Genomic DNA, 19,634 nt, shown 5'->3' with positions numbered 1-19,634 from the left:
CATATCCCTTGTTGAATGGGGCTGAACTCCTTGACACTGTTCATGCCACTCACATGGAGGCACAATTTAAAACTTAGAAATTGTTTACTTATGGAATTTTCATATTTTTGGACTACAATTGCTACAGATAACTAAAATCACTATGAAAATGAGAGAGTAAGGAAGGGACTACTATACTACGTAGTTCTTTCATAACATAGTAGTTGTGTTACTCAGGGTCTAGATGCTGTCTTTGAACTCTTTTGCTCAAGGCTAGTGCTCTAGCATTTTGAACCACATAGCCCCATTTCTGGTTTTCTGGTGGTTAATTGGAGATAAGATTCTCATGGACTTTCCTGCCCAGGCTGGCTTTATTCCTTAACTGATTTTTTAAAAAGCATTGGTTATCTCCTTCACTCTCAGTATTAAGTAGCAGTATTTTTAGCCTATTTTCAGTTAAAAAAAAACTACTTTTGTTAGGAATGTATGTATATGATTTCTTAAGTTCTGATGTATATGATTTCTTAAGTTCTGTCTCTCCTTATGTCAGTGATGCCAAGTGAAGCCTGTAAGAGCTTCCCGTTTCTCAGAGATTTGTTGGTTTTGTCCTGGTGTGTGCTCTATCCCTGAGGGTGCTGAGCTCTGGTAGATTTGAGGTATGGGGCTGCGGGCCCCCCACTGGTGATCTTCCTTTTTCCTCTACCTTTACTCTTTGGCAGCCCTTCTCACTTATAAGGCTGGGGTTGGCTTCTAGTTTGTTGAAGTTGTATTTCTTTTTTATTGTCCTTTCTAGTTGAGGAGAAAGTTTTCTAGAGGAATGAGGGGACATACCATCTTTTTCTCTGCTCTTTAAACTAAAAATGCTAAGAGTTGCAGGTTCACTTTTGTTATGATAGAAATCATTTTATGTAAGGAATAAAATGTGCGGATATAGTATTCTGAAAGCCAAAACCAGTTTATTTATAGAGGGTCTTTTAGATCATTTTAAAATAAGTGGCACTTGAGATCACTTTCTACACCAGGACCTACCTACATGGTAGGAAGGAGTGTTATCATTGAGCTCCATCCCCAGCGTTAGGTCTTATTTTTTTTAGAATAAAAAGAAAAAGTCACATTTTAATTTTCAAGTTTAAGTATATATGAAGCCTTAGAAAGTCTTAACAATGAGACCAGAGACTATTTTGCTATAGTTAGGCATTACTTTTAGAGTGTTCATTAGTCACTGGCTTTAGATATTGATTCCTTTTTCAAATGAATTTGAAAATTGGACTTTTATACTCTAGATTCTGCCACTAAAATATTTTTATTTTTAGGCCTTTGATGTAATAATGTGCTTGGAATGTTAATACTTGGAAGGTTATTGGAACAGCTTTCAGGTGTTTTTTTTATTAAGAGATAACTATATTTTTCATATATCATCTTTAAAATGTTTTTTATTAGTATAATGGTGATATACAGATGGGATACAGTTACGTAAATCAGGTAAAATGTTTATTTCTTTTTTGACAGTGTCATGCCTTCCCTCGCTCTCTTCCCAGTTTTTCCCTCCCATACCCTAGTTGTATAGTTCATTTTTAACATGCTGCATTTTTTCACCCTTTGTCCCTCCATTTCTGTGCCTCCTCTTGCACTCCCAAAGACATATAAACATACAGAATAAAAAGGAGGGGCTGGGGATATAGCCTAGTGGCAAGAGTGCCTGCCTCGGATACACTTGGCCCTAGGTTCGATTCTCCAGCACCACATATACAGAAAACGGCCAGAAGCGGCGCTGTGGCTCAAGTGGCAGAGTGCTAGCCTTGAGCGGGAAGAAGCCAGGGACAGTGCTCAGGCCCTGAGTCCAAGGCCCAGGACTGGCCAAAAAAAAAAAAAAAAAAAGAAAAAAAGAATAAAAAGGAAAGAAAACAAACAGCAAAAAAGAGAGAAAAAACCCTTTTGTTCCCATTTCCTGGAGTTTATTTCAGTAAATACTATTTTGTTTGATCAGATGCACATAGGCATTATACCTTTCTAAGAGTTGCCTCCTTTGGTAGCTTTCAGTTTTAAGACTTTGCTATTCTGGATATTGATAATTTCACTATTACATGAATCTCAAATTTTTACTTACCTTGTAAAAGTTTATCAATATAGTTGATCTGTTTTCTACTAAATAATTGGACTATGAGTGCTTAAAACACTAGAGACTAATTAAATAGGTACTTCTCAGAAAAGGTTTTTTTGACCCAAATGAGTTCAGAATGTCTGCATAAAGTACTAATGGATTCTGTGAAGATAATGAAGAGCACAAATTAAAAAGTCATAGTAAAGTTGTTTGAAACATACCTTACTATGTATGAGTCTGTCTTGACCACAGAACTGTAACAGTACTCTGTTACGCATTTTGGGAAATAATTGAGAATATTTTTGGATTAGAAATATTGTTTGAATATTCCAAAATATATGTTTCATTGACTGTTAGGATTACTTACAAACCTAAGAAACTTAATCAGCTTCTTTTTGTTGTTGTTGTTGGTCGTGGGGCTTCATTCAACTCTGGGCCTGGGCGCTGTCCCTGAGATCTTCAATTCAAGGCTCTACGCTTGAGCCAAACACCACTTCCAATTTTCTGGTGGTTAATTGGAGATAATAGTCTCACAGACTTTTCTGCCTGAGCTGGCGTTGAACCACGATCCTCAGATCTCAGCCTCCTGATGAGCTAGGATTATAGGTGTGAGCCTGGCTTTATCAGCTTCTTAATATGGGTAAATAACTATATACTCAGAACATTAGTTATGAGAGGAATCTTGTTAGAATTGATCTTCTGAACTAAAAGAAATTCTTTTTTATTATATTTTAATTTTATTATATTTGAGTAGTTGTACAAAGGAGTTACGACTCATCAGTTTATAAGTACAATGTTTCTTGGTTCATGTGCCACCTTCATTATTTTACCCTGTCCCTCCCAACCAACACCTCTCCTCAGTTTTCTTAGTTTCATAGGCTGTGCATTGAATATTATGATTATATTCTTTCCCCTTTCTCTCTTCATTCCCCCCAGACCTTTCCTCCATACCTTTCAATTTCTTGGCCAATTTCCTGGCATTCATTTGTTGTACTCTGAGTTTGTTTTTCTAAGGAATTACACTGTTTGAATTCTTCTCAGTAAATACTGTACTTCAGTTAATTCATTTATGTACACTTTCATACAACTTGGTATGTGTTTACTGTGCATTTATAAATTCTAGCTTCTACTTATGAGAGAAAACATGTTCTTTGTTGCTCTGGGCCAGACGTAATTTACTTAACATAATTTTAGATTGGAAGTAATTCTTCATTGTCTACTAAGTACAAAAACATGCAAAATTGGTTACCTTTAGAACTACTTTGTAATAAGACTTAGCAGTAGGAGTTTTAGACCTCTAAGGTCTAGATGAAGTCGTATAGCTTCCCAGATGGAAAATTGAGGCCTAGAAATGTCAGGCAGCAAAGGCCATGAGATGCTTATCTCCAGTTCCCCAAAAAGCCAGAAGTGGAGCTATGACTCACAGTGGTAGAGCACTAGCTTTGAGCAAAAGACCTCAGGGACAGTGCCCAGGCCTCTAGTTCATGCCCCAGGCCTGAGAGAGAGGGGGGGGGGCAGGGAGAGAAGAGAGAGATGGTTTTTCTATATTCTGTTGATTGTTCTTTTTTCCCTGGAGGGGGGCATTATTTACCAATAGTTTTTGTTTCAGATATTTATTTTCCTTAGTTCATGTGTGTAATCTCAATTATTTACATTATTTTGTGTTATTTGCTTGACTTATTTGTATTCTGAAATGGAGAACCTGTCATTGTGGTTAAGAATTAGCGGGCCAGGCATGATGGTGCATGCCTGTAAATCATGGTTACTTGGGAGGCCATTGGGAAGATCTCTGAGCAGTCTGAGACTAATCCAAGCCCAAACACTTGAGACACTATCTAAAAGAGCTGGGGTTGTGCAAGCTCAAGTGGAAGAGCCTCTGCCTAGCAAATATAAGGCCCCAAATTCAAACCTTAACACTGTCTGTAAAAAGGCTTCTATTGGTTTTATCATTTTGTCAGTTATAATCTTACATTTTCTTAGATAAGTCATTAAATTTGACGCTGTCTCCTTATCTGTAAGTGAGGATTAATATGCCTTAGACTTAGTGAGATGCTTGCTTAAAAGCACATAGTATGCTTGGCACATAGTAGTTGCTCAATAAATACTTTTTCCTGCTTGCTGCAAATATTAGTGTTAGATTTTCTCAGTCTTGGTTAATTCATCTGTTAAATGGGATCACTACTACTTGGGGTGCTTGCTTCTCCAGAGTTGTTTTGAAAGCCAAATGTAGAACAATCTGGAGTGTAGGGCATTCAAATATAAAAAATCAAAGGAAGAACAATTACGGACTTAAACTAGTGTACCCAGTTAAGCTATTGAGAAACTAAATCCTTCCCGATAAACAAAGACTAAAGGAATTCATGAATGCTAAACCAGCACTACAAAGGATACTAAAGGGAAGTATACTGTCTAAAGAAACAATCACAGTCAAAGAAAATCAAATGTAATTATGTGAAAGTAGTCTGAATCGCCTATCTGAACAGAGGTCGCAACATTTAGCTGTTAGGATTGGGCTAGTATAAGCCAAAGTAATGGTTTACTTTTAGGGATGAGTTTAACAGAGGACTGGAAAAGAGATCTGTCTTCATTGAGTACTGATAGACTAAGGCACATGGAGACATGTAATTCCAGGCCAGTCAAGTCCAGGGTACAGGTTTCTTTATTTGGTGTTTGCCATTTACAGATGCATCATCCCTGGTGATAGAAGGTTATCAAGATAGTTACTTCATTGGTATTCTCCTTGTATTACTAAGACCCTAGAAGACGACTCTTATGACATTGACATAGCCATTCAGAATTTGGTCTCAAAATTTCTTTACCATATCCCCTGCCATTTCTTTATCTCCAGTTATTTCTAACTTTTTCAGGGAGAGATTAAACACTTAAATTAGGCTTGCTAAGTATTTTATTTCTTTTATACTCTTACACAATTGTGAAGCTCTTAGTAAATTTATACTTTAAGGAAAGCAAATGAATTATATTATGAAGGAGGTACATTTCGGCCTAAAGATCAGCACATGACTATATAAAACCAGTATATAGTGAAAAATGTCCCTTCAAAATTGTGTAAGTGCTCATATAGTATGTTGCATGTGGCTTTATATGTGTATAAATACAGCGAATGTCTTGATTATATATCATCAATAGATTATGAAAAGTTTGTAAATATTCTCATTAATTAGGTATTACAGCAGAATTATGAGCATTCCAATTTACTGATCTGACTCCTACTTTTTATGAGTTCCTCTTTTGGTTATTTTAACGGTTTTCTGTTGCCTTCAGATATTTCCTTGAACAATTTGGGAAACCATCATCTCATACAGCCTGGCCACACTTCCTATATTCTTTCTTTAGATTGACCACATACCTGAATGGAAAGGCTAAATGGTGCTGTTTCAATTCTCCCATTCTCTTTTTCTTCCACACAGTGGAAGTACATGTAAATTAGAGACCCTGAATCTTTGTGTTCCATGGCTTGCTTTTTTATTTATATACCAGAGAAAAAAGAATTATCTTTTCCTCCTTCCCTTTTTACTCCATCATGTCTTCTTATTGTTATTTAGGATTTCTTACAGAACTCAGGAAGGTATTTTACTTTGAACTACTGCTGTATCATGTCTTCTTATTGTTATTTAGGATTTCTTACAGAACTCAGGAAGGTATTTTACTTTGAACTACTGCTGTATATAAAGGATATAACTCAAGAGCAAATGGAAGAGATGAATAAAGTAAGATTGGGGGAATATGGATATTTCATATCCTATGTACAATCTTTATAACACCTTGATGTGTCCACCAAACCATAAATTTTCTTAAGCCCTGTAGTTTTGAGATTATTATAGAAGCTTTATTACAATTACATAAGTATGGTTGGTTAAATCACTGCCTATTAGTGGCCAATAGTCAGCCTTTCTTACCTATACCAGACATACAGTTGGGAACGATAGAAATATTTTAATAGCTTTTTCACATAATGAAAGGTATTCCCAGATACTATGTCAAAACTGGACATAACCTCTTGAAGTAAGCTTAATTATAATGTAGTATGTAAGGCTATGTGGATGATTTTTTTCCCCTAATTTCATTTGAAATAATGATAGACAAATAGGAAGCCACAAAAATAACAATTGCAGTTCTTACAACATTGGCGTCTCACAAAATTGTAGTACAATGTCAGTATCAAAACAAGAAACTTGACATTGGCACAACACTGTTAAATTATAAAATTTGGATTAGAGTTTTGGGCATTTTTCATGTATTAATTGGATGTGTGTATAGTTCTGTGTATTTTTATCCTACATGTACCTGGATATAACCACCACCAAAATGAAGATACATAGAATGTTTTCCTTACCATAAAATCTCCCTCTCCAACCACAATTGATTCTCTCCCCTAGCAACGTCTACTCTATTCTCCATCTCTACAGTTTTGTCATTTCAAGAATGTATAAATAGAATTGTAAAGTATGTCATTTTAGAGGCTTTTGTTTTCACTCAGCATCTTGCTCTTGAGATCCAGATATTACATATTTCAATTGATTGTTCCTTTTTACTGCTGAGTAGGATTTGCTTGTGTGGATGTACCAAGGTTTCTTTCGTTGTTCACTCACTGAAAGACATTTGAGTTGTTTTCAGTTTTTGTCATTATAAACAAAATTGTGAGCAGTAGTACACATTTCTTGGGGATAAATCCAAGGAGAGCATTTGCTAGGCTGTATGTTATGTTCTGTAAGTACAGTAACTGCTCTTTCTGCGGTGGCTATACCCCTTTATTTTGCCTTCTCACCAGTAATGTATGAGAGAGGTGGTCTCTCCAAGTCATATTAGTATTTGTATTATTACTAATTTTTATTTTAGGTTATCTGTTAAGTTATATAGTAATATTTCAAAATGATATAACCTTTAAAAATTAAACTGGCTTTGTTGATGTATGCATATGTTGTGGATAAATATGAGTTCTTCCTCCTCCATGAAGAACACCAGTTTCTTTTTTTTGGCCAGTCCTGGGGCTTGGACTCAGGGCCTGAGCACTGTCCCTGGCTTCTTTTTGCTCAAGGCTAACACTCTGCCACTTGAGCCACAGCGCCACTTCTGGCCATTTTCTGTAATGCGGTGCTGGGGAATTGAACCCAGGGCCTCATGTATAAGAGGCAAGTGCTCTTGCCAGTAGGCCATATCCCCAGCCCCGAACACCAGCTTCTTAAGCAAAACCATATACTCAATTTCCAAGTTGCTGCTCTACACTCTAGATCTCTCTCTTCTCTTCTAGTTTATAAATTCATTTCTGCTTCTAGCTTTTTTTAACTGGGTAGTCCTTTCTTTTCTGCCACACTTACCTCCCGAATCTCCTCAACTTTAGCTTAATTTGGGAATACAATTTAGATTGCTGGGCACTGTTGGGGAAAAAAAAAATCAGTGGCACTGGAGGTTGATGGTGCTACTACAAATTAACATCTAAACATAACCAGACTCTGATATTATCTGTCTTTGGTCTGTGTCTTTATTCATTCCTTTTTTGTATCTTCAAAAAATTTTCTCTGGATACATTAATTTGCTTCTGCTTTGCCAATCAAATACTTTTCTCTATGTAGAACATAGAGATATCCATCGAAGATGAAATAATAATCCTTCTTAATTTCCTCCTGTTCTGTTCCCAAGTAAACTTTTCTGTAACAAGTCCAGAGAGTCAGCCTTGAGTGAAATATCTAAGGGATAGTGCCCAGGCCCTGAGTTCAAGCCCTTGTACCAGCAACAAAACAAAAACAGATTTTTCTTACCTTTTCAGTTTTGGTGGCTTAGTTTTGGTTGTTTTACCAGTAAACTCTGTACTTTTAAGAACTCTGTTTCATTGTCTACTTTTCTACTCCCTAGAATATTGATATCCTTGAAGACTGCTTTTTATCATTGTTTTTCAAAAAGTAGTCAGATTAACTTTGAGGGCTTATTAAAATCTTTTTCATGGATGGCCTGCTTTTTTTCAATATATATTTATTTTTGTTGTTGTTGTACTGTTGTCCAGTCTTTTGTCTGTTTTGAAATCCTTCCTATTGAAGCTGATAATTGTAGACAAAACAGTTTTGGTGTAATAGGAATATAGGCTGTAGCTATGACACCTCATATGGAATCTTGGTTCTGTTAGTTTTTCAGAATCACAAAGATAGTTACTTATAAATACTTATGTATCTCTGCTGGGTATATGTGGTTCACACCTGTGATCCTAGCTATCACGATTTGACTGTTATCTCTCTCTACTCAGAAAAAGCACTGTGGCTCAAGTGGTATAGTGCTAGCCTTGAGCAAAAGGGATAGGCCTCAGGCCTTGAGTTCAAGCCCCAGGACTAATACAGTAAATACAAAAAAAAATTCTGTGCTCTATTGTTTCTTTGTATAAAATGTTGATTTTAATTTGTTCCTCATAGGGTTGTAACATTAGATGAGAATTGTTTAGAATAGTATTTGTAAATAGAAATCACTTCATAAATGTTAGTTCCTATTTTATTTCTCTCCATTTGAGCCCTTATATGGTTTCATAAACTTTGATATAGTTTCTTGCCTCTCCTTATTAGATCACAAGTACTTTTCAAGTAGAGCCTGACTTATGTAACTTATGACTTAGCAACTTATGTGGATTTCAGTTGATTTTGTGTAATAAAAGTGTTCAGTAAATATTTAATGTATCAAATCTTAAAAAATGACAATTTACAGTAATTATTCTTCAGAGCCTATTTATATGATACAAGTTATAATCTAAGTTAATTTGATACTCTGTGTTATGTTTCAGGAATTCTAATGAATCATTGACTGGCCAGCACCATTTTACCAGCTGAACGGAAAAGCTCTCAGAAATGGGTGGAGTGCTTTTCGATCCAACATGTAGAATGTGGATGCTACTCCATGCTGATTACTTCTTCATGCCAACTCCTTTTTTAATTGTGTAGGATCTTTGTCTCTTCATCTTTGAGATTGGATTGTGGGCAAACAAAACGAGTACATGTAGTTTTTTTCTCCAAGCTTGAGTCACCATGAGTAGTAGTTTAGGAAAAGAAAAAGACTCTAAAGAGAATCCCAAAGTATCATCAGCCAAGGAAAGAGAAAAGGAGGCAAAAGCCTCAGGAGGTTTTGGGAAAGAAAGCAAAGAAAAAGAACCTAAAACCAAAGGAAAAGATGCCAAAGATGGAAAGAAGGACTCCAGTGCTGCCCAACCAGGAGTGGCTTTTTCAGTTGACAATACCATCAAACGGCCAAACCCAGCTCCTGGGACCAGGAAAAAATCCAGCAATGCTGAGGTGATTAAGGAGCTTAACAAGTGCCGTGAGGAGAACTCGATGCGTTTGGACTTATCCAAGAGGTCTATACACATACTGCCATCGTCAATCAAAGAGTTGACTCAATTAACAGAACTTTATTTATACAGTAACAAATTGCAGTCCCTCCCAGGAGAGGTAGGCTGTCTAGTAAATCTCATAACACTGGCTCTAAGTGAAAACTCACTCACCAGTTTGCCTGACTCTCTTGATAACTTGAAGAAGCTGCGGATGCTTGATTTACGGCATAATAAACTGAGAGAAATTCCTTCAGTAGTATATCGGCTAGATTCTCTCACTACTCTCTACCTTCGCTTTAATCGTATTACTACTGTAGAAAAGGACATTAAAAACCTGTCAAAACTCAGCATGCTCAGCATTCGAGAGAATAAAATCAAACAATTACCTGCTGAAATAGGTAAGAGGACTTGGATTATTGTTGTTATCTGTAGCATTGGTTACGGCAAGTAATTTCATTGGGTGGTTTCCATATCAGAAATTTCCTTAGTTACTAAAAGGTAATTTGTTTCTTAATTCCATTTTATCTGTGGTTTGCTTTATAAGTAGGCATGGCTTGTGAAAATTTTCAATGAATTAAATGACTTAATGAATTAGGAATAGATACAACTAGGTCTTTATTGCACAAATGAGTCTTTTAATTTTCATTGGAAAAAATAAATTTGAAAAAGAACATTTGCACGTTTGCTGCCACTCATTTTTCTTTCTTTTTTTTTTTAAAGAGTACAAATTATTTGTACAAGAAGTCGGAGTCTGTGTGGTGTTTCTACACATATAAACAATGCATCCCAGTCAACCTCGCCCCCTTACTCTCCTCAGTCCCTCTCCGGTGTTTCTTTAGCTGGTTTACTCTCCTACTTGAACCACATCTCTGCTTTCTGATTTTACTGGTTAACTGAAGATAAGAGTCTGGAAAATTTGTCTCCCTGCACTGGCTTTGAACCTGCATTCTCAGGTTGCAGCTTTTGAGTAGTTAGGATTATAGGAATGAGCCATAGGCTTTAAATAAATATGGCTTGAAATGAGTTTAGTGAAACTTTATACTATTACTTGTCTCCACTATTTAAAAAATACTTTATAGTATTATAATTATATAATAAGTGTAGTAATATTTAAGTATTTTTTGGTGCTGGTCCTGAGGCTTAAACTCTGAGCCTGGAAGCAGTCACTGAGCTTTTCTGCATAAGGATAGCGCTCTACCACTTGAACCACAGCTCCACTTCAGGTCTTTTTCTGGTGCTTAATTGGAGATAAGAGTCTCATGACCTGGAACCTGACTGGCTTGGAATCATGATCTCAGCCTCCTGAGTAGATAGGATTACAAGTGTGAGCCACTAGTATGTGGCTCATAGCATATATTTTAATATTCTAGTACTATAATACTATTTCAGTGTTATTTTCAGGAATAACTCAAAATTGTAAGCCTTAATCCTTAGAATTCTTAAAATTCTTCCAAGATTGTTGGGAGTCAAATAGAGTTGCTTTTCATGGTTCAAGTAACAATATATTATATCAGTCTCATTTAAGTGTTTTGTTACAAATGCTAATGACTAACTTACTTTACAGGAAAGGGAAGTTAATAAAAGAATTCATAGTTGTTAATAAATAACTACTTTGACCAAAAATTAGCTAGAAGTCTGATAGTCTAGAAATGAACTGTTAACTTAGTTATTTTACTACTACAACAAGCACCTTGAAGAAGTTATTACTAACATAGGCAATAGGAGAACACAGAAAACAACATTTGGACCAGTTTTAAAAGAATTTTATAGGCTCACAGGAGGCAAATGACTTTCTATACTAATGAGGTGTTGGAAGGAGGGAAAAGAGGGCAATTGTTGTACTTTATACATTCAGAGATGTAGTCCCAGTTATCCTTAGTTGCAGAAACACTTGTTTACAACAAGTTTTCTGTGCAGTAAAAGAGAGAATAAAATGTTCTCAAGACAAATTTAAACAAAGAAATGGTATAAATTCTAGCCTTTCTAAATTATGTAGTTTTTACAAATATGCTTTTGTAACAATTGATGTAATTTTTTAATAGAGCAAAACTAAATGTTTGAAATAAATTTCTATGAGAAATTTTTGTTCATTTTTTAAATATAAACATCTTTAATGAGTCAGTTGCAGTCATGTGCCACATAGTCAACACTTAATAGGATGTTGGGTTTCATTTTTCGTGGCGGGTGGCGATCCTCAGGATTGAACCCAAGGCCTCACTCATGTCAGTCAAGCACTCTACCACTCGAGCCATGCCCCCCAATCCTTGTGTTTATATTTCAGTTGTTGATTTTAGTGGTACTGGGGTTTCAATTCAGTGCTGTGAGCTTACTAGGTAAGATGTTCTCCCACGTGATCCATGCTCCCAACAGTTTTTGTTTTTGAGATATGAGCTTGTTAACTTCCCTGGTTGGCCTGCCCCCACCTCTTAACCCAAGAAGTGGTTTTACAGGTGTGTGCCACCCTGCTTGGCTCTTAGAAGTTTATTGCTAGTGACATCTGAACTGTATTTGTGTAGGTATATTCTGTGATGTTCATACATTTGTATCGTTGCTCCCCAAATTGCATTTCTCAGGTTATGTTTCAGGTATTGACACTTGACTAACAGCATAGGAAAGCCAGTGTCATTCATTCATTCTTTGAGTTCCTATTAAATACTTAAATAGAACCTTATATATAGCAGGATTTAATTTACTAAAACTTTGTATTTATTTTGACTACTGATCTAATTTTCTTTTTCTTTTTTCTTTTGTAATGGTAATAATGGCTTTAGGTTATACAATAAATTGAGACATTTCCTGTTTACATTCTATAAGAATTTGTGCAGTTAGTATTTTCCCTTCAGTGTTAGTAAAATTGATAGCTATACATCCTGGGACTATGGTTTTCTTTGTAGGCAAACTTTAAATTACTGCTTTGATTAATAGAAACAGTTATTCAGGATTTTGATACTTGGTAAAATCTAGGTCTTTGTCTCTCTTATTTAACTCATTTAATTTATTGGTTTAAGGTTTATAATATTGATTCTTCCTTTAATGCCTAACTATATATTATGTTTCTCACATTAGACCTTGTTAGTATAGGTAGGAATTTTTTGAAAAGACTCCCAGGGGCACAGCAAATAGGAGAGAGACTTGACAAATGATATTACATCAAAATAAAAAGGGTTTGCACAGCAAGGGACATTGCTACTAAACTAGAAAGACAGTCAATAGACTGGAAGAAAATCTTCACTAGCAATATATCCATCAAAAGAAAAAAATCTGAAAATATCTCTCAAATCATTAGGTTTCATAGGTTGGAACTTAAATGATTCACTTCTAAATAATCTAGGGGTAAGAGAAGAAATAACAAGGGTTATTTGGAAAACACTTTGAACTGAACTATAACAAATATATAACATATCCAAACTTGTATGGCTGCTCCTAAGAGAATAGTTGAGTAAAATGTAGTTATACATATATAATGGAGACTGAAATAATTTTGAAGTAGCAATTTAGAAAAAGAGTACTCCGTTAATGCTTTGTAGTATGAACACTCGGTTTTGATTGTATGATTTTTAAAAAATGATCAGTTTGTGTGCTTTTTCAAGAAAACAGTGGCTATTGTGGCCCCTTAGTAAATTATATCAAAGATACAGAATGTTGCTAAGTCTTAACTACCATTGATTTTTGACAGTGGGCACTTGCTTAAGGCTATTACTGCTGAGCGTCTCTTTAAAATTAATGTTTGAATTTTTAAAAAAATTGTATTTCTGTCAATCATGGGCTTGAATTCTGGGCCTGGGTGCTGCCCCTGAGCTCTTAGCCCAAGGCTCATGCTCTACCACTTTGAACCACACCACCCTTTGCAGTTTTCTGGTAGTTAATTGGAGATAGGACTCTCATGGACTTTCTTGCCCAGGCTGGCTTTGAACCATGATCCTCAGATCTTAGCCTCCTGAGTAGTTAGGATTACAGGTGTGAGCAACTGGCGCCTGGCAAAATTAATATTTTTAAATTATTATATTGTGAGATGCTGATTGTAAATCTGCATATATCTTGTTCTTTAACCATTTGCTTACCAGTTTGAGCCTTCATTTGGCTTGGTGGGTAGTCCCTTGCAGCAGTTATTACAGTATTGTAATGGGATTAAAAAATTTCATTTATTTTCTTAGTTCATGGGAATTGTACAACAGGTATCCAGTCTTATTTATACTTGTCTGGACATATTTTCTCTATTTGAAGTGTGACAGTCTATTGATTTTGTCTATTTTATTGCTCACATTGTTCCTTAGTAACTGTGAATGCTTAGGAATTGTTCCTTGTGCCTTGACATGCCATCATTCTTTTCAGGAAAAGTATCATTTTTATTTACCACTTTGAATTCTTTTCATTCTTTGTGTTGATCATGTGGAGTTCATAAGGAGTTCATTTTTAATAGTGTTTCAATGTCCATGCTTTCTAAATATGTATGTATGTGTGTATGTATGTATTTAGTAGTTCATTAGAGATGAGTCTCACAGCCTTTCCTGTTCATTCCACTTCCACTGCTGTTGATTTGGTATAGACCTCACAATGTTTTGTGTGGGCTAGTTGTGCAATAGTGTATTCCCTAGACTCTGCTTCCTAATTCTGCCTTCCTGCAATCCATCTATTCAAGTCTATACAAAAACTTTTTAGAGGGAGGGGGGTATGAGGGACAAGGTAACAAAGAGTACAAGAAATGTATCCAATGCCTAACGTATGAAACTGTAACCTTTATGTACATCAGTTTTATAATAAAAACAAAACAAAAACAAAAAAGAACAACAAAAAAACCCCAAAAACTTTTTAGAACAGCATTCTGATTATCATAGTTTGCTCAAAAATAGAATTTTTACTTGGCCAAAATATTCCTTATTTCTTAGGTTGATAATTTTTACCAGGTTTCTTTTTCTTCTCTCCCATCTGGTCCCATGCCGGTTTCTGGGTTAGGTTTACTGTTTTATCTGGAATGACACTGTGTGTCACTGTGCTAAATTTTTTCTTTAGAGATAGGCTTTCAATAACTTCTGTCCCAGCTGGCCCGGCACGGTTAACCCTTCCATCTCAATTGCTCATATAGCTGGAACGGTAAGCATGAACCATTGTGCCCAGCCTTGATTAAAACGAGGTTTGTTCAGCTTTTTGTTCATGCTGCCCTTGAACTGTGATCTTTTCCATCTTCACCTCCTGAGTAGAACATCAAAACCACTTGATGTTCTTTTCATTGTTACCCTTAGTCACTATTGCCACCAATACTTCTACAAGTATACATGAATTTTATTTGGTAGTATATAAATGAAATCGTTCTTTTTTTGGTTTGACTTCTTCATGTATCACTCCCTAATTGATATTGTGAATACACCATAAGTGTATTCATTTCATTGTTCTTTGGTAGTTTCCAAATTGGGGCAGATACAACTATTCACCAGTGCTATCTTATTACACTGAGTATATTGGTAAACAAATGGATTTATTTCTATTGAACATATACACTTTCAAATGGAATTGCTGAGCCAGTGATTTTTTTTGGCCTTCACTTTATTACCTGCTATTAGTTCTTTTTCTCGGAATATCTATGTAGTTCTTGCTCATCTTTAAAGCATTGATTTTCACAATCCACTTAGCCAGAATCATGCTTCTGTTTACCCATAACTTGGTGTGTGTGTGTGTACACACATGTGCACATTAGGTGTAAAGTTATGTTTAAAGTATTTTGTTTTTCATTATATTTTTATAGAGGTTGTAATTTTCCATAATTTAAGCTTCTTAGGACAAATAGTTACATCATGGTTTTTCCATAAAATTACCTAATAATCCTATAAGATCTACTTTAAAAATTAAACATTAGTTAGTGCTACTTACCTATTAGGATACCTAAAATCCAAAACACTGGTATTACCAAATGATAGTGAAGACTCCCATCCTTTGCTAATAGGCATGTAAAATTGTACGACTTTAGCATACAATTAGTACCAAGTTAAATATCCTACAGAATGACCCTCCATTTCTGACCCAAGTGAGTTAAAAAGTATATTTTCCGGCTGGGAATGTGTCTCAGTGGTAGAGTGCTTGCCGAGCATGCATGAAGCCCTGGGTTTAATTCCTCAGTACCACATACACAGAAATAGCCAGAAGTGGCGCTATGGCTCAAGTAGTACAGTGCTAGAAGCTAAAAGGAAGTCAGGGACAGTGCCCAGGCCCTGAGTTCAAGCCCAGGACTGGCAAAAAAAAAAGTGTATTTTTCACACAAAGTCATACACCTGACTGTTTTTAGTAATGTTATTACTATCCCAAATAAGTTGCCCTTTAGTGAGTGAATGGACAAACTGTGGCACATCTGAAGCATTAATTAGTAGTAAGAGTGAAGTACTTAAGCCACAGAAATGTTTTGGATGTATATTGTTAGGTGAAAGCTAATCTGTATACTGCATCCTAATCTATATGCTACATCCTGTCTGATTCCATCTTTATGACATTCCAGAAAAAGTGAAATTAAAATCTCAACGGTTGCACTGTCTCAAAGAAGAAGGGGAAGAGGAATTCCTAGGGGAGCGCAGGCCCTGTTTAGGATGGGGAAACTGTTTTGTGAGATACTGTAATGATACATATGTAATGTTAGATATTTGTCAGATCCCATAGAACTGGGCAGCACACAGATGGGTGGTCGCTAACAAATGATTGGCTTTTGTTGATACTAATAATGTATTTGTTGGTTCATCATAACTGGTGAATGTTTAGAGGAGGGAAACAATATATAGGGGAGGAGCTGTGTGGAAAGGGTGTGCTTTTACTGTAGTTTTCCTGTTAACCTTAAATTGTTCCGAAAAATAACATCTAAAATATCACTCTTATCCTCATCACTGCCTCCCTTGTCAAAGCTACTATCTGTACCTTGGTCTATAAAACCCCCAAAGAATATGTTTTGGGGCGGCTTCCATCTCCTCCCACATTCTTATTCTCCTGCCTCAGAGTATTTGTACATCCTGTTCCCTCGGTCTGGAATACCTTTCCCTAGATATTCCAATTGCTGCTTTTCTTTGGTATCTGGATCTTACGTGATAAAAAATGGCTACACAGAGAACAATAAATGCTGTATTTCATTTACTGCTTAAATACTTGCTACCCTGTTCCTTGTAAATAACATGGGCTCTTAAAATTTAAATTAAAAAATTTCAAGTATTTGAGTATAAGCAAGGAGAGAGTTTAGTTATTAATGTTATTTTTAAAAGGTATTAGAATTCCTTTTTCACCCACTATTATCCTTTCAACTTTCAAGTTGCATTAAGCAGGAAAATTTAAATTAATTTAAAAATATTTACAAGTTTTAGACAGACTAAATGATAAACCTAATGGTAAACTTCTAAACTTATTAAATTTTTTGTTGAACTGAGGAAAACTCAGATTTTAAAGAAATAATATTCTTTGTGAGTCATAATTTTCCCTTTATTGTTGGGGATTCTTTAACATTTTTAACTTAATAGTGCATAATTTAGTTGTAACTTGGTTGTTTCCTATAAGACTTGCAGACCAAACTTTTGTGTACTGAGGCGATTCAACTTACTTTACATTTCCTTAGTTGTAAGCATTTTCCAAACCTTTTGGAATTACTAGATGGTAAGAAAGGTGTTAGTGCTCTTAGGCAACATTCTGCTTAATGTGTCACTATTAATGTGGTGTTTTACCTGAACAGAGAGCATTGGCGAATAACTTTCTAGGGAGAAGAACCTAAGATGGAAATAATTCAGTTATTTATAATGTGGTGTTTACATAAATTGAAAAGAATTTACCAACATTTTTTGAATCTGGGTTATTACATACTGCTTTTTAAAATGCTTTTTAGATTCAGTATAATAGACAGGTACGTTTATGTCTTAAAATAGTGACAATCCATTTCTGTTTGCAGAGGTGTCCTGATTATGCAAAAAAGCCTATAGATACTTGGTTGCAAACTATTTTGTTCTATACTAGCCTACTACATAGTAGTAGCATTTAAGAATAAGATGTACATGGGAGCATAGGTTTCTAGCTTTTCTTGAAAAAAATGTGAGAATAGGACAAATATTAAACTTGGGTTTCAATATAGCCGTGGTTTCTGACCAGGGGCAGTTTTGACAACAGAAGGTATTTTGATAAGGTCTGAAAATAGTTTGGATTATTATGACTTGGGAAGATGCCTTTGGCCTATAGTGGGTAAAACTCAGGGTTGCTTGCTGATTATGCACAGAATAGCTTCTCACAACACAATTACCTAGTCCAAAATGTCATAGTGCTGAGATTGAGAAGTACTTCAAAATAATAATTGTTGACCTTTATTGAAATACAGCTGCTCCTTGTGTTCTAAAATTAATGATATTCTCTATCCAACTTGGGTTATTTAATTGACTAGTCCTTATTCATTGTTGGATGGGTGCACCTTCCTTTATGTCTCTAGAGTTACTTTAATGAAAATTGAAACAATAAGCATTTATTAGGACAAATACTGGCAAATACAAAAAGTTTTATTCTGACACAAAAACTGTTGTAATACAATCTTCCCCTGGAGCAGAAATGACAGAGGTTAAGAAAGAATAAGTTAAATTTGATAAAAGTATATTATATTCATATTGTAAATATTACAAAGCCCATTTACTCAGTTTACTTTTGCTAACAAAATTTTTAACAACTTCAGTTGAATTAACTTGGTGTTTTATGGTAAGTACTATAATGGAAGAGATAAGCTGGCACTTACTTTCTAAGGATTATATGTCTGAAAGAATTGTCCTATTATGTCATGCTCTCTACATATCTGGTAATTTTCCTTTCTGCTTTTATGTTGTTTTATTTTTAAGGCATTATTATTGGTGGTTGTGGAACTAGAATTTGAACTCAGGGCCTAACTAGCTAGACATACCCTCTCCTACTTGAGGCACAACCCATGTCTGACACTACCATTACCACTCCAGCTTTCTTTTGATTAGTGATTAGTGTCAGCTTTATTTGAATGAAATTATCTTCTGTTTCCTTTCTTTTTTTTTTTTTTTGCCAGTCCTGGGCCTTGCTCAAGGCTAGCACTCTGCCAATTGAGCCACAGTGCCACCTGTGGCCATGTTCTGTATACGTGGTGCTGGGGAATCGAACCCAGGGCTTCATGTATATGAGGCAGGCACTCTTGCCACTAGGCCATATCCCCAACCCCCTTATCTTCTGTTTTCAACTTTACTAATTTACTCTCTTATTTTTATTAGTTTTCTTCTTGTGTAGGACTTTTTCCTTTTGAGATGAGGACTTACTGATAGGAGACTTTTATAGATCTTAGTGTTATAAATTTCACTGAAGATTGGCTTTCAAGTTGTCCATATCCCTCCCTTCTTCATGCTCGGCAATATTCTTCATCCCTAATTTTTGATAATAGCCACTCTAATGGGTGTAAAGTGGCATCTCACTGTTTTGATTTGCATTTTTCTTTTGATTAGAGTGATTAAGAACCTTTTCATGTTTATTGGCTATTTACATACCTGTGTACAAGAAATCCTGAGGGAGGGCTTATTTTTGAATCATGGTTTCGCTTTATCTAAAGCTGACCTACTTGCTGACCTACTCAGCCTCCCATGTGATAGGATTACAGGTATGCACCACAATGCCTGGTTTTTAATTTTCTTTTTCAAGTTGTTGGCTTTTTGTGGCGCTGTGTGTGTGTGTGTGTGTGTGTGTGTGTGTGTGTGTGTGTGATGTCCTACATATTGGTTCCTTATAAGTGATTTCTAAATATTTTCTCACATCCTGTGAGTTGCCTTTTCACTCTTGTAGTCGTATCCTTTGCACAAAAGCGTTTTATTTTGGTAAACTCCAGGCGACTTCTGTACTGTTAACTATGTTTATAATACATACTTTAGCAATGAATGTGCCCCATATTTATTTTTGAGTTGTGTGTGAAGCTTGTTTTTCTTAGTTTTTTCAGTGTCTCTAACGTCTGCCCTTAAAAAATAGAAAAATCATGAATCAGCAAAGGTTTTGTAAACAAAAAGATATATCTTGTTATTTTTATGGCAGTACTAGGGTTTCAACTCAGGGCATTGTGCTTGCTAGGCAAGCACTTGAAACCATGTTCTTTTTGCTTTAGTTTATATCTCAGATAAGAAGAAACACATTTTTGCCTAACTAGACCCCCACTCTGATCTCACTTCCCCTGCCTCCTGAGTAGCTGGGATTACACTGAGAAAAATCTGAATTGCCTATACAGCTCTTCCA

At 35.6% G+C, this 19,634-nt stretch overlaps 1 protein-coding gene across 3 annotated transcripts in view; it reads left to right on the top strand.

Annotated features, from left to right (window-relative positions):
- Shoc2 (SHOC2 leucine rich repeat scaffold protein) overlaps nucleotides 1-19,634 on the top strand; it is a 58,645-nt gene that overhangs the window by 11,202 nt on the left and 27,809 nt on the right. For all 3 annotated transcript variants that reach the window (XM_048338270.1, XM_048338272.1, XM_048338273.1), the window contains exon 2: nucleotides 8,862-9,802. In XM_048338270.1, the coding sequence (XP_048194227.1) occupies nucleotides 9,103-9,802 (700 nt within the window). In that variant the 5' untranslated portion in view covers nucleotides 8,862-9,102. The remainder of the gene's footprint in view (nucleotides 1-8,861; nucleotides 9,803-19,634) is intronic.

This window comes from Perognathus longimembris, chromosome 2 (assembly GCF_023159225.1).
Source record: "Perognathus longimembris pacificus isolate PPM17 chromosome 2, ASM2315922v1, whole genome shotgun sequence".
Classification (NCBI taxonomy): Eukaryota; Metazoa; Chordata; class Mammalia; order Rodentia; family Heteromyidae; genus Perognathus; species Perognathus longimembris.
Note: the sequence above shows the minus strand (reverse complement) of the source record. Positions and strands in the feature narration are given on the sequence as shown.